Below are 15,560 nucleotides of genomic sequence, written 5' to 3' on the forward strand. Positions count from 1 at the left end.
TTCCGCCGGAACTCGACTCGCGTACACGTGTACAAAAACCAGTGATTCTAGTTTATAAAGTTAAAATTACGGATATTTGTCTTACAAAAATGCATCGCTTCGCTTCAGAAGGCCTTTATTAACCCCCTGGTGCCGTGTGGATTACTTTTATGATGGATGGATGCGCTTTTTTGGGCTTTAAAATCTCAGTTACTACTCCTTCCAATTATAAAGCTTGAAAGAGCCAGGATATTTTTTTATATAACTCCGATTGTGGTTGGCTAAAAAAAAGCACGCCATATACACCTAGGATGGCTTGTGGGTGAGCAAATGATGGCATCATTTTTGGGTGAACTAACCCTTTATGGCCGGCGTCCCCTAGGGGTTAAGTTTTGGCTGTTAGCAGTCCTATAAGCCCCTGCTGGTAGATGACGTAACTACACTACACCATCTGACTAAAAAAAAGCATCTTATTCCAATGAAGGGCATTATAACAGAATACATTTTTTTAAGTTCATGTTTTACCACTGCTAAACTTCATAAAAGTATGAAAAAGAGAGATGTGGCAAACTTGTTTGAGAATACAAGATGCAATGATTTATTATAGTCTATTTCAATGTAGTTTTGGGATGGAAAGCCTAAAGCCTTTAGTTTATAGGTAAAAGGTTAGCATAGCAGGAAATACTTGTTTTGTTGCTCTTGTCTGTTTGAGTCTGCTTGCTCCACTCCTTTGAGACTGAAACCCATCAAACAAAATCAACAAAGCCATTAATTTTTCAAAACGATGTATACGGAAAACCACACAGTTCTGTGAGTTCCTGCACTGCATTGGTCTACCACAGGAACTTCACCGAACCACCAGGAAGAACATCTCGTTAGGGTACGAGACGAATCAGATCTTCAGAAGAATTACAGACACACCCTGTACAGATTAAACATTGATGAGTATTTATATATATTTGTACTCACTTTCTTTCTTCAGCTGTGAGATAATGGAGCAGTCTCCTCTAATCATGGTCCTGCACAAACATGAGAGTATTAAAAAAAAATGGCACAATAATTTCAGAGATGACCAAATAAACAAATTCCTTTAATGGAACGCTCCCTGTTTATATGATAAATGATAACTTCCAGCAGGAATAATATCGAACTTTTTTGTATTGGATTCAATACAAGCTAAGCTTTATCGCAAACATTTGAGGCATTCTTTGGTCAATTACTACAGAAAATTTTGAAAACCATAGTATAGAAGTATAGTATAGTCGCAAAAAAAATGGGACATCTTACGTAACATAAGGTGTTATAGAATCATTTACTTACCTTGTGTGTATAGTTATATTAAACAAAGGGAAATAATTTTTCTTAGATATATATATGTAACAAAAATAAAATAAGTACGATTTTGTAATATTTTTGATTGATCAAAATACTAACAAAAAAAATGATAATATTGAGTAAAAACAATAATATTGTGAAATATTATTACAATTTAAAATAATGAATATATTTTGAAATGCAATTTATTTCTGTGATGGCAAAGCTGAATTTTCAGCATCATTACTCCATGTCACATGATCCTTCAGAAATCATTCTAATATGCTGATAGGGTAAAAAAAAAAAAAGTATTCTGCTTCTTTTCTTTTCTTTAGAGTGCTTCGATGAATATAATGTTTTTTTCTAATTTCAATTTCTTCACTGTCACTTTTGATCAACTGCATCCTTTACTGAATGAAGTGTTTTATTGTTTGTGTGTATGCATGTATGTATGCATATAAAGGATCATGATATTTAGTGTTACCTGTAATTGAAGTGCATGACTGCCTGTATGGCACTGCCCCCACCGGTGTTGATATCCCCCTCAAATCCAGGAAGCAGTGGTGTCACCACATACACACGGTACTTTTTACCCTCCCTGTGAAGCACACAGAAAGAACACAAGATTACTTGTCACCTTTGAAGTAAGAGAGATCAATATGAGCGATGCTTTGCTTATGTATGACCTTATACATTCTATTTATCGCAGCTGGCTATTCATTTACAAATGAAGAATACATTTTTGTCTTTAGACAAACACTTGTCTCTGTCCTATTGATTTACACGTGTTTCATTAAAGAAATAATGTATCTTGTGTGTGTTATAGGTGTGTGGACATACAAAAGATAATAGGGGGAGGACTGGGTAAAAGTTATTGACCGCAGCTCACCGATACGCTTTTATGATCCTCTTGGCGATGGCATCTCCAATTTTATTGTGAACGACTTTGTTGTCGGCGCAGCTTATGAAGAACTGGTTCTGAAAGAGGAAATGCATAACATAAGATCAATGAAATGCTGCTTTAGGACATCCTGAATTATTCTGTATAGATAGAAAAGCCACAGTCTCTGTGCTTAGCAACCAATACATCAACATTGATTCTATTAGTTGAGGATAATATGAGCAAACGGAAAATAAGTCCATTGCGTCACACACCTCTATGTAGATATAGTGTTTGCTGTTTTCAATTGCATTGACGTAAGCTGTATGAATCGACTCCTCGTGGTATTTTATACCCGCTGACCAGTCTGAGGCGGATCGTAACACCTGAGTAAAAAGAGAATTAGTATTATGAAAGCTGTACGTGGTCTGTATGAGGTCTGATGGGAATATTGTCTTTTACCTGGACATTAGTCTGGGTGCAGCCAGGAACCTGATACTTGATCTCATTTGCAGTAGTGTGAGATTTAGGAAGGAGGTACGGGTACGACAGGGATCTGTATTTGGGCTTCATGATCTGTAACAAGTTGGCAATGCAAATACAAACATATTCAAAGCCATGTTTATGATATTAGCCAACAAGGAGAAGACATTAAATACTTTTGGGAGGTTGAAATATCTTGTGGCGTGGCATGTAAAACAATTAAAACTAATTCATTTTTAAGTATTATGCATGCAGCTTTGACCTAATTAAAAACAAAATAAAAAAAACTGTGGAATATTTTGTACTTTCAAAATTATTTTAATCACACACACACACACACACACACACGCACAGTAAAAAAAAAAAAAAAAAAAAAAATTCCTTTGGCATTTATATACATTTTATCTTGACGTTCAAAAAACACAAAAACAAAGAAAAAACATGTTCCAAAAAAAAGTCCATGGACATATTCTGTATCACCTATCCACATAAAAACAGAATATTTTGGGAGAAGGCATGAAGACATATGGCACTAAGACATGCCAATATTGATTTCCTCACCTTTGTGAAATTCCAGCGCTGAATAAAATGGCGTGCAACATCTCTGGCTGCTTTCCCATGAACCACTGAGGCAATGTCATGCCAAGGCATTCTGGGAGTTATGTGCCTGTCAATAAAATCTGCAAAAAGAGCATATTGCAGAAATACATTTTTATTAAAATAATTTGAATAAAAAAAATTCTAAATTTTTTTTTTTTTTTTTTTACAAATGTACATAATATGAATGCTCATAATTTATATTAATTTATTTGGATGTATTATATTGTATTTATATGTATTATGTTTATATAAATAAAAAATGAATATAAAAATAAATGCTGTAATCTTCAGAAAAATTATTCACCATCAAAAGGTTTATCTAACTGGATCCAGTCCTTATGCACAAAGTTGCAGTAATCTTTGCCGTGCCAGAACCGGGTGTTCCCCATCAGGCCAATAACATCCGCTTGCAGATCCTGTGCAGCTTCAGCCTCTGATAAGAGTGACAGACAAAAAATTCAACAACAAATAAAGACCCAAACCAAAAAAAACACAACCAAGAGTAGAACATTAGTTTTTTCATAAAATCATGTCAAATCAAAAACCACACCCAAAACCACTTTTTATGGAACACATGAAGGAAGCAATCCATGCTTTCACACTGCTGAGTTACGACCGCATCAGTCCAAAATAATACACATGCTTGGAATCCGCAAGCATTGGATATTCTGCATCTTACTCATCTGGAAGAGTCTGCAAGAATACAATCTGACTGTTGAAACACAGCAAACCACACAGAGCTCTGAGTGGCCCAGAGTGTTTTGAGAGGTTGCCCGTTTGACATGGATGATACTTAACTTCTAATAAAATTGTTCTTTACAACTAAATGTTCGGGATCAGAATCAGGGACAACCTCTCATAGAGTGCACACCCGAGACGTCTCACCCAAGCCTGATTCTTACTCACCACTTGGGCACAGGCAGGAGGGCATGGACACCCTCAGCTCAATCCATTTAAGAGGGATCAAATTTTGGTGGCTGCAAATACTATTAGAATAACCTAAAGAAAAGGAGGCATCTTTACAACCTGGACAACGCTTTTAAAACGTGTGGTGTGGAAGATGAACACGAATATAGATTGTCAAGTCAAGTCAAGTCAAGTTTATTTGTATAGCGCTTTTCACAATACAGATTGTATCAAAGCAGCTTCACAGTATTAAATTAAAATAATACAACAAAGTTTGTTTCAAGAGGAATTTATTGATTGATAAAATTAAATTAAATATCCCCAAAATATCCCCAACTGAGCAAGCCAAAGGCAACAGTGGCAAGGAACCGAAAAACTTCATCAAGTGACCTAATGGTGTCCTAAAACTCCATCAGGTGACCTAATGGAGAAAAAAAACCTTGGGAGAACCCAGGCTCAGTCAGGGGCCAGTTCTCCTCTGGCATTTATGAGCTAGAGGCCGGATTGTAGTTTGAACTGTAGGATTATATGAATGCCTGGCTGAAGAGATGCGACTTTAATCTAGTTTTAAACTGGGAGAGCGAGTCTGAGCAACGAACAGTATCAGGAAGACTATTCCAGAGTTTTGGAGCCAAATGTGAGAATGCTCTCCCTCCTTTGGTGGTTCTGGATATCCTAGGTATGACCAAAAGCCTTGAATTTAGTGATCTTAAAGAGCGCGATGGATTATAGGGTGATAAAAGATCCGTTAAATAGACTGGAGCTAAGCCGTTTAGGGCTTTATAAGTCAGTAGCAATACCTTATAATTAATACGGAACTTTATAGGTAACCAATGCAGTGATGATAAAATCGGTGTTATATGATCATATTTTCTTGATCTAGTAAGAACTCTAGCGGCGGCATTTTGGACTAACTGTAGCTTGTTTATTGAGGATGCAGGACAACCAGCTAGTAAAGCATTACAGTAATCCAGTCTCGAGGTCATGAATGCATGAACTAACTTTTCTGCATCAGAAACTGATAGCATATTACGTAGCTTAGCAATGTTTCTAAGGTGGAAAAAGGCTGTTTTTGTAACATATAACAGATTGTAGACAAAAATATTCATGAGCACAAGTACAGTACAGGCCAAAAGTTTGGAAACATTACTATTTTTAATGTTTTTGAAAGAAGTTTCTTCTGCTCATCAAGCCTGCATTTATTTGATCAAAAATACAGAAAAAAAAATGTAATATTGTGATATATTATTACAATTTAAAATAATTGGTTTTCAATATATTATACTTTAAATTATAATTTATTTCTATGATGCAAAGCTGAATTTTCAGGATCATTACTCCAGTCTATCACATGATCCTTTAGAAATCATTCTAATATGATGATCCATTATCAAAGTTGGAAACAGTTCTGCTGCTTAATATTTTTTCATAACCTGTGATACTTTTTTAGGATAGATCTTTTATTGATGAATAAAAAGTAAAAAAAAAGAAATAAATAATAAAAATAAAAAAAGAAGCAAATGTTTTAAAAATAGAAATCTTTTGAAACAACAATATACACTACTGGTCAGTAATTTGGGGTCAGTAATTTTTTTCTTTCTTTTTTTGAAAAAAATCAATACTTTTATTCAGCAAGGATGTGTTAAATTGATAAAAAGTGATAGTAAAGAAGATTTATATTATTAGAAAATATTTTTTTATTTTGAATAAATGCAGTTCTTTTTAACCTTTTATTCATCAAATATATTAGGCAGCAGAACTGTTTCCAACACTCATAATAAATCAGAGGATCATGTGATAGACTGGATGTCACATGTGACACTGAAGACTGGAGTAATGATCCTGAAAATTCAGCTTTGCATCACAGAAATAAATGATAATTTAAAGTATAATAAATTGAAAACCAATTATTTAAAATTGTAATAATATATCACAATATTAAAAAAAAATCTGTATTTTTTATCAAATAAATGCAGGCTTGATGAGCAGAAGAAACTTCTTTCAAAAACATTAAAAATAGTAATGTGTCCAAACTTTTGGCCTGTACTGTATATCTAGTTGGAAGCTGTTGCAACAACGCATTTTAATATCACATCTAATCCTCAATCTCCAGGTTTCACACACAAGGCTTAAGCTAGTCCCAGACTAAAATGCATGTTTGAGCTGTTTAACTGAAAGCAACTTGCACTGATATATCTTAAAATGTGTCAGTGACATTGTTTTGTCTCAAGATGTAATGTTTTACAGTACATCAGTAATGTTTTAAGGCACGTTTATGAAAGCTACTTAAATGTCCTAAATGAACTAAGGCCTAATCCTGGCTTAATCTAAACCCAGTTTGTGAAACCAGGCAAATATCTTAATGTCTTAAGCCTCAACTAAACCCGTAATGATTCATGTTTATCAGCACTTATGGTAAATACTGTAAATCATTGCATAAGATGGTCAGCCATATGAAAGCGCTGCCAAAAGGCATTACAAAATCAGCTGTGAAGTGTGATAACAGCTGAATGTGGGAGTTGAGGTCAGTAACGTGTCACTAGTCTGCATTCGCGAGCGTTCCAGAGACGGGGGCGTACTCACTTTCTTCAGAGCTCTCGGCGCTGCTCACGCTGTCTGTAGGTGCCAGCCCGTGTTTCTGCAGGTGCCTACGGATGCTGAAACGGGTCTTCCTGGTCTTCCCGTGTCCTTTTAGTTTTGGCTGGTCCATTGTGTCGACAGGTAAACTTTTACCGTTAATGTGCACCGCACTGGGCCCGTTGGATGGAGCAGCCATAGCAGGAGAGGCTTCAGAGGCATTCTGTGACAAATAATAAGACATCAAGTTAAATTTAAGTATATCCCCCATATCAGATCTGCCTCCATTTAGATAGCAACGCCCAACTTCCTATGATCTTATCAATTCCCAGCAGACAAAATCAAGTCATGCTCTAGAAGTCGTTTCACTAGGACGTACGTCGCAATATGGAAGATAACACTATAGAAGCTTCTGTTTCATGCCAACTTTAAGTTGATGATAATAAAAATAAAATAAATGAAAGCTATATATTTTAATAAGCAAAAACTAATCAAATTGACAAAAACACAACAAAATCAAAATATGAATAAATACTATACTAGTGAATAAATAATACTAAAGCAACACTTTATGTCATAAAAATATTAGAATATAAGTTCCAAACCTCTGCAGACACGGGAAGAGTCCTGGTGACACTTCCTATGTCGGTCAGCCGATGCTCCCGATCATCCCAGCGTCCGTACGCCAAGTCAATACCTCCCACGAATGCCACCGATTGGTCAATGACTATAATCTTCTCATGATGCGCCCATAGGTACACGGAAGAGGATACGTGGTCAGGGTGCCTCATTACCTGAGAAGAAAATAAGTTTGTTATTGGCGAGTCTTTCCTTCTCTTTGTTTCTTTGGTGTGGCGCGGCGCAGGGGTTAAAGATCGCAAAATGGATGCAAATGCGACAAAAACTACAATTTGTGACTAATCATGTTGCCATTGGTGACAGTCAGGAAAACTTTCTGTGTCCATATACAGCTGTCAGATTTCATATTGTTAAGAGTGTGAGTGCAATAATGAACGGGATTTCTGATTCATGAACAAATGACTCGGTTGATGCAGTTCTTTTTAACGAGTCAATCTGTGAATCATTCAGAGCTGTTACTAACTGATATAATATTATGTCACTTTAGGTTTGTTCATATGACAATGTTTAATTTAAGATGCATATTCACAACAGAGATTTGTTATAATAAAATGGTATTAAAAAAAAAACTTTTTTTTAAATATATATAGTTGAATCAACTTTGTTTGAGTGACCTGTCAGAACCATAATCAGTATTTTACTTTTATGATACTTTTCTTTCAAGCAGGCAGAAATATTCTTTCAAAACAATTTTTTACATTTATTTATTTTGTAGTCATATTTAAATGGCACAAACTTATTCAGGATCACTAAAGCCACAACATCGATTGGAACTAATTTATATGAAATACAACTATTTTTATCCATGATTTTCCCATTACTTTTTAAGATATTATTAATTTCAATGACTTTTCCATGCCTGGAAATCCCAACTTTAAAATTCCAGATTTTTCATCCACTTTGCGACAATTATCCCCATTCACAATGAATCCCCATTTCACTGGTTCAAAATTGTGCTCCACATACATATTAAATAAGCTTGAATTGTCCATAATATTGTTTGTTTTTTTGCATTCACATTCCTTCCATATATTAAATAGATTAAATAGATTAATCACATCTGACATAAAAGTTTGTGTGTGTGTGTGTGTATAATATATATATATATATATATATATATATATATACACACATATATACATATATACACACATATATACACACATATATATATATATATATATATATATATATATATATATATATATATATATATATATATATATATATATACACGCATATATACATACACACACACAAACTTTTATGTCAGATGCGATTAATCTATTTGACAGCACTAGTCGATTAATGAACTGACTTTTTTTTTTTATCTGACCTTGATATTGGGGTGAAGTTGTAGAAGTGTTCGTTTGCTGTATTCGCTGTTTATGCCGAGAGCCAGTTCCACCTCCTTGTACAACATCACAAATATCCGCACACCTTTTTGCTGCAAGAACAAACAGTTCTTAATGGTCAGTACAGCAAATCAACCAGTCAAAATTAATATATAACCCAGAAAACCCCCTGGAATGTAAATGATTACATGAGAACAGTGAATGGGAAGGTTTTATTGCTGGCGCAGTAAAGCCACAGATGGATGTATGGCGTTTCACTGCAGCTATGGGTTGGGTTGGATTAACTCACCGCTTGCCGTTTCAAAATGGAATCGAGTCGCCAGCGGTTGCCCTCGACGACAGGCCTCTTGAGGAAGATCTCAGGGCTCAGCCTGCATTAACACACACACACACACACACACACAGCATTGACCTCATGAGCAGGGGAAGCATTTGTAACATAAAATATGCATAAACGTCTAGTCTCACATCTCACTGTCACTTTTCAGATGACAATTTCAAATGTATTAAGCCAGTGAAAAAAGCAGACACACACACACTGGAATCTCACACTTGCAGGATGACTGAGTGATGCTGTAACACAGCACCAGGCATCTGTCTGATGAAGGTAACGGATCTGTTTGGCCATTGCTCCCAGCTGGAGGTGCCCTCTGAGAGGGTGCACACAAAGTATACAACTATCTTTCTTTCCCTCTCTTTTTTCTACTACCTTCCTTTGGGCTTTTCTCACAGTTCATGACCTTATTGTTATGACAGGTCAAAGCAATAAGCAATACCTCTCATCCATCTGAGTTGTTGAGAACGTGACAAGCAACAATAAATTGTAATAGTCACTTCAATTTTCAAGGTTCTCACACTTTTGGAGCAATAAACTTACATAACTTTTGCAATCAAATATCATTACTGGATAAGGATTTGTAAAATCAAGGATTTGTAAAATTAAATTAAGTACAAAAAAATTCTTAAGGATAGGATCAAATGAATCACTACAAAAATGTATAAATAAAAATAAAATTCAATAACTTAGTTTATTAATAAAGAATCAATAATAAATATTTAAATACAATTAAGAAAAAACAAAACAATTAAACAATTAAAAAAAACATTGTTGAGCATAAATTGAATAATATCATAAAATGTCAGGATAAAATATGTTTTTACTTTTCAATGACTTTTCAATAACCACTGCATGTTGAAATGATAATTCTCATTATTAATGAAATTTCACTGGTTTAAAATTGTGCTTCACATGCATATTAAAAACATCAAATATGTGTAATGTTCTAGTTTTTCATGTACATTCCCTTTCTATTTGGACAGATAAAGCACTTGTTGTTTGACGCAAGGTTAGGACATTGATATCCTAAAGTAAAGCCAGTATATCCCTCTAAAAAAACAAAAAACCCTCCAAGAAATGCACTCCATTTCCTGCTGCCTTCTTAGAACTGGGCAAGGTTATTGATTTTTATTGTTATGAGGAAACATTAACCAATGCAGTTCACCTGATCTGTGTGTTCATTATTTCTAAAATGAATCAATAGTACCCAAAGGAAAGAGGAACGTATGGGAAGGGCTATATCTCAACATACCACCAGTCAGTGATAAAGATCTCCTCCTCTGCCTCTTCCAGTGCATTTGCCACATCCTCCATGTACTGCTTCCCATTCACATACCTGAAACACACAACACACCCAATCAGTCAAATCAATGGGTAAGGCTGATAGTCCCAAGCTCACACTCTCGCTGATTCTCAAACTTAATTACATAATTTTCATTATTCAGGGAACAAGCATGCTAATAGGGCTTAATGCTTTAACAATGAACAACAAATCATCTGCCCAGACCAGCAGTGAAGCTGCTGCCCTAGATATCTCGCTTCTCCACAGGGTCAAAAGAGGATGGAGTCTATGGTTACACTTTCCCTCTCATTCTCTCAAGTTACTCCTGTTAAACAGGCTTCACCTGAAGACACAGCGGCAGACGGCTAAAGCTTTCACATGTTTATCTGTTCTAGAAAACCTGAGAGATGAGACCTGCTTCGGCTAGTTTGATTATTGATATTTTTTGGATAGTTTTGAAATACATCAACTGAAAATTGTGAGAAAAGTTGAGAAATAAATAATAACATGATCACTAATATAATAAAGCTTTAGTTTTAATTTCTAAACTCAACTTATCAAAGAAATAAATAATATTATAATATAAATCACTAATATAATAAAATAAAATACAATATTATATTCTTTTTAATAAATAAATATATAATGTAATATCATCTAAATTAATAAATGTACAATATAATATAATAAGCCAATATAATTTAATAAAAAACTAAAGCTAAAAATTAGCTTAGTAAACCCAAATTATATTTTTTATTTATTCAAGAAATAAATAATAATATAATCACTAATATAATAAATCACTGATATAATATAATACAGTACAATAGTGAATGTAATTTAAACTAAAGTTAGCTTTAGTTTGCTTAGTAAACCCAAATTATTATTTTTATCACATTATTTTTCAATAAATAAATACTAACATAATATCTGCTAAATGAATGAATGTAAATAAAATATATTATAATGTAATATAATATAATAGCTAATATAATTTAATATAAAACTGAAGCTAAAAGTTAGTTTAGTTTGCTTAGTAAACCCAAATTATTATTTCTTTCAATAAATAATATAATCAATAATGAAATATAATATATAATAAAACTAAAGCTAAAAGTACTTCTTTGCCTAGTTGAACTTTCTGTTTATAAGTTGTTGCCACAGGGCAAAAGGCTTTGAGGGGAGGTTGCCAGGGTGTTGCTAGGTGGTTGATTATTGGCCTAAGTCAAAAGCATCTATGATATGATCTTTTCAGACATCGGATGCATGTAAAAAGCCATAATTACCATTTAGATGGGATGTTTTTCTGTTCATTGGCAAAGGAACCATATCGGTGATCCTTAAGAAAATTGCTGCCATACTTGCGCACAAATTCATCAATTGCCTGTCCCCACCAGCGGGCGTGACGGTAACTTGTGAACTTCAGCACCAGAGTCCTTTAAAAAGCAGAAAGCGCTTTCATTTAATCAAATATTGATGGTGCATGTCAACTGCATTTTGCCTTAATGACCATGTGAGCCTCAGTTCACACACCTGGACAGACTGTCTATGCGGACACCGTGCTTTGTCTCAGTTTCTTTAGTGTCCATTTTAATGCCGAACGCCTTATCCATCAGCAGGACGAATGAGATGGCACCCGTGTCTGGTTTCATGAGGAGTAGTGAGGAGTCCTTCACCACCATCCACCTGGAAAGACCAACAGTAAGACATTATAAGATGGCATTTCCATGAAAATAATTTTTCTTCATTTTTAATCAAGGTGATTGTTTTGTGATGAGAATGAAAGACGCTACACTGACCGTTTGGACCAGCGGTAGCACATTTTGCTGTGGCCACAGCAGTTCAGTCCAGGAATACGGTGACCCCCTGACCTTTTGAGAACCATACCCTCCCTGGGAAGGAAACAGCGCAAAATGTCAAGGATCAATTACAAAAAAATGCAAGAATATATTCATAAATAATAATTCAAAGATTTTTTGCTAATAAACAAAGAGCTCTTACAAGCCTTTTGGTCCCAAATCATGAATGAAGGACAGCTGACTCACATCAATAAATTCCATCTATGGAAGAAAAAAAAGATTTGTTAATGCATGTAAAAAACATCATACCTACTGAAATATTATACATAATCCAAATATATACATACTGTTGCATGGTAGTTTCTATACATTGGCATTTTAAGCAGCTTATTCAAGTAGTCTTCAAGTTGTCTCTGTGAAGAAAACCACAATATTCAGACACAACTCATCTGAATATGTTAGCAGTGTGCCACTGAAACAGGAAACTGACTTTTCGACTAGAGACTTGCTCTTCCCTGGCCAGTTCTTCGCCTCCTCCCCGGGGTAGACTTGGCATGTGCCGTTCAAGGTTCCGGTTTATAGTGTGCCTTCGCTCCGTGTGACTATTTCAAAGACAGAGGAAGAGATCTTAAGATTTCCAGAAGATGGCAAACACACTGCATAAAGTCAACATGTAGACCAGTAGTGTTCATGACTCAATTGCTGGCCTATAGGCGTGATGAGACATTAGTCCCTTTTGCACAGTAATCCCAGTATATTACCATAATGACTTTACAGCTAAATACACAAATATGTTGTTCACACAAGCAATGGTGATATGTCTTTTTACCGGTAAGAGACCATTCACACATCAGCACTAAAATACCAGTAAATTCTGTTATGTCAGAACTTTATGATTGGCTCAAAGCAGATTTTTTACATCAGCGCATGCATGCTCATAACGGTACTCTTTATTCTTTGTTCACACACAGCATCATACCGGTAATTTACTGGTAATATTACAACTTCTCATATCAGTAAAATGCCAGAACCAATTTACTGGTATTTTTGAAAAGGTCCTGTTCACACATGGGGCCAGATTTACTAACAGCTTGCGCCGGCGCAAACCCTCTTTTGGCATTAAAAAACTCCTGTCAGGATTTACTAAAGACACACAGTGAAAAATTAGCACTGAAAAGGCGTGGACACAGTTATTTTTGCGGCTGATCTTATAGCATATGCATTTATTTAATGCCCAAAAAAAGCATGTCTTAACCCAGGTGCTATTTGCAACGCTAGATTGCGTTGGTCATTATGGAAATGATCCGGCTGGTTCTGTGTTCTTTAATTTGCACGTCGTCACTCGTCAGTAGATCACGCGAATCTCCGGAAATTTGTAATCTGCGCTTTTTTGGAATTGCGCTCTCACGCTAATTTGCCCTGTTTAGTGAATCAGGCCCATGATCTCTAAATGGTAATTTACCAATAATTTACCCGAAAAGACTGTATGTGTGAAAGGGGCTACTGATACATCCTTTTGTTGGAGTAATATTTACATTTATGTTTAGGGAAATAAAACATGATTATATATACACACAATACCATTCAAAAGTTTGGGGTCAGTACGATTTTTTGGAAAGAAATGAATAATTTTATTCAGCAAGAATGCATTAAATTGATCAAAGACATTTTTGCTACAAAAGACTTCTACTTTCTATTCATCAAATAATCCTGACAATACTGCATCATGGTTTCCACAAACATATTAAGCAGCACAACTGTTTTTGACATTTAAATGTAATGTCATTTTGTGAAAATGTGTCACAATGTCATTTTCTTCAGGAAATGTACATTCTACTTTACTATTATAAATGTCATTACATTTCTTGAGTACCAAATCAGCATATTAGAATGATTTCTGATGGATCATGTGACACTGAAGACTGGAGTAATGATGCTGAAAATTCAGCTTTGCATCACAGGAATAAATTACATTTTACAAGTTGTAATAATATTTTACAATTTTACTATTTTTACTGTACTTTTGACTCCAAGCATTGAACAGTAATGTTTATATAAAATAATATTATATTATATAGTATATAAAAAATATAAATATATTATTTTCAAATATAACATATAATCAAATTAATTAAATGTAATTATTAATATATTCATATAAACATTACAAATAATTATAAATAAATCATTTATATAATTATAATACAATTTATGATCGGGTCACCTGCGGGTGGGCAATGGAATTCTGAGGAAGGTCTTGTAGGCACGGAGTTCCCTGTGAAGCTCCATAAAGTGTTTCTCCTTCCTCTTTACCAACCAGGTGAAGTTTCCGTGCCTCATCTCGATCTTAAACAATGCCGGAAGCGCCTGGATACAAGACCAGCCATCAGGGATAGTTCCCCCAAAAATGAAACTTCTGTCAACATTTACTCACTGTCATGTCGTTCCAAACCTAAACGCTTTTTGGAACATAGTGCATAAGTCGTATGGACCACTTTGATGGTGCTTTTATGGTGTCTTTTTGGTCCTTGAAAGATACGATCTTCATGGTCATTGTATGGAAGGAGCTTTCTTCAAAATGCTTCATTTTTGTGTAAAAACATTTGGGTTTGAAACGTCATGATGGAGAGCACATAATTACTGTAGCTGAAATCTTAAAAGGAATACTGTAGCTATTTAAACCTTTAACAAACTATTTCCAAAACATGAGTGATGAGTGTTTGTCATTATTTTTCTGAAAAATTATTTTGCATGTGCTAAGTATTTTCGGATATGGTGTCCAAATCTCCAGGGCAACATGTAAATTGCTCTGGCAACCTCTAAATCTCCCGGGAAACAAATATACCCCGTCAGCCCACATACTAACACTTCATGAAAGGGAACAGGAGTGGGAGATCTCACCTTAGAGACACTTCTCTGGGACGTGAGGTTGAAGCGATCCTGGGCAGAAGTGAAGCGTTCCACCTCCAGGATTTTGGCGGTGATGGGAAGCGCGGTAAGAAACACGCGTGCCCCGGTCTCTTTAAAGCCTGTTGTTTTATACACAGCTGAGAAGGGGATGCGGTTTTCTGTGGACAAAATAATTCTAATTAATATATGACAGACACACTACTGTTCAAAAGTTGTGGTCAGTAAGAAAGTGTTTTTGAAATAAGTATCTTCTTCTCACCAAGGCTGCATTTATTTGATCAAAAGTACAGTAAAAACAGAAATATTGTGAAATATATTTACAATTTAAAATAACCATTTTCTATCTTAATATATTTTCGAATGTAATTTATTCCTGTGAAGGCAAAGTTGAATTTTCAGCAACCATTACATCAGCTTTCAGTGTCACATGATCAGAAATCATTCTGATATTTGGTGCTCAAGAAACATTTCTTAGTATTATCAATGGTGAAACAATTTT

General features: G+C 34.9%; 1 protein-coding gene across 3 annotated transcripts in view; it reads right to left on the reverse strand.

Moving 5' to 3' along the window:
* pld1b (phospholipase D1b) overlaps nucleotides 1-15,560 on the reverse strand; it is a 31,079-nt gene that overhangs the window by 4,107 nt on the left and 11,412 nt on the right. For 2 of the 3 annotated variants that reach the window (XM_082183384.1, XM_082183383.1), the window contains exons 3-23: nucleotides 15,053-15,219; nucleotides 14,376-14,518; nucleotides 12,642-12,753; nucleotides 12,499-12,564; nucleotides 12,354-12,412; nucleotides 12,152-12,244; nucleotides 11,886-12,038; nucleotides 11,639-11,788; nucleotides 10,323-10,406; nucleotides 9,023-9,104; nucleotides 8,715-8,825; nucleotides 7,345-7,533; nucleotides 6,746-6,962; nucleotides 3,561-3,689; nucleotides 3,218-3,336; nucleotides 2,636-2,749; nucleotides 2,449-2,559; nucleotides 2,183-2,271; nucleotides 1,778-1,891; nucleotides 949-998; nucleotides 665-715 (exon numbers count right to left, since the gene is read on the reverse strand). In XM_082183384.1, the coding sequence (XP_082039510.1) occupies nucleotides 665-715; nucleotides 949-998; nucleotides 1,778-1,891; nucleotides 2,183-2,271; nucleotides 2,449-2,559; nucleotides 2,636-2,749; nucleotides 3,218-3,336; nucleotides 3,561-3,689; nucleotides 6,746-6,962; nucleotides 7,345-7,533; nucleotides 8,715-8,825; nucleotides 9,023-9,104; nucleotides 10,323-10,406; nucleotides 11,639-11,788; nucleotides 11,886-12,038; nucleotides 12,152-12,244; nucleotides 12,354-12,412; nucleotides 12,499-12,564; nucleotides 12,642-12,753; nucleotides 14,376-14,518; nucleotides 15,053-15,219 (2,403 nt within the window). The remainder of the gene's footprint in view (nucleotides 1-664; nucleotides 716-948; nucleotides 999-1,777; nucleotides 1,892-2,182; nucleotides 2,272-2,448; nucleotides 2,560-2,635; nucleotides 2,750-3,217; nucleotides 3,337-3,560; nucleotides 3,690-6,745; nucleotides 6,963-7,344; nucleotides 7,534-8,714; nucleotides 8,826-9,022; nucleotides 9,105-10,322; nucleotides 10,407-11,638; nucleotides 11,789-11,885; nucleotides 12,039-12,151; nucleotides 12,245-12,353; nucleotides 12,413-12,498; nucleotides 12,565-12,641; nucleotides 12,754-14,375; nucleotides 14,519-15,052; nucleotides 15,220-15,560) is intronic. The other variant, XM_082183385.1, reaches the window with a different exon arrangement.

The sequence above is a fragment of the Leuciscus leuciscus genome (assembly GCF_965113295.1).
Source record: "Leuciscus leuciscus genome assembly, chromosome: 11".
Lineage (NCBI taxonomy): Eukaryota > Metazoa > Chordata > Actinopteri > Cypriniformes > Leuciscidae > Leuciscus > Leuciscus leuciscus.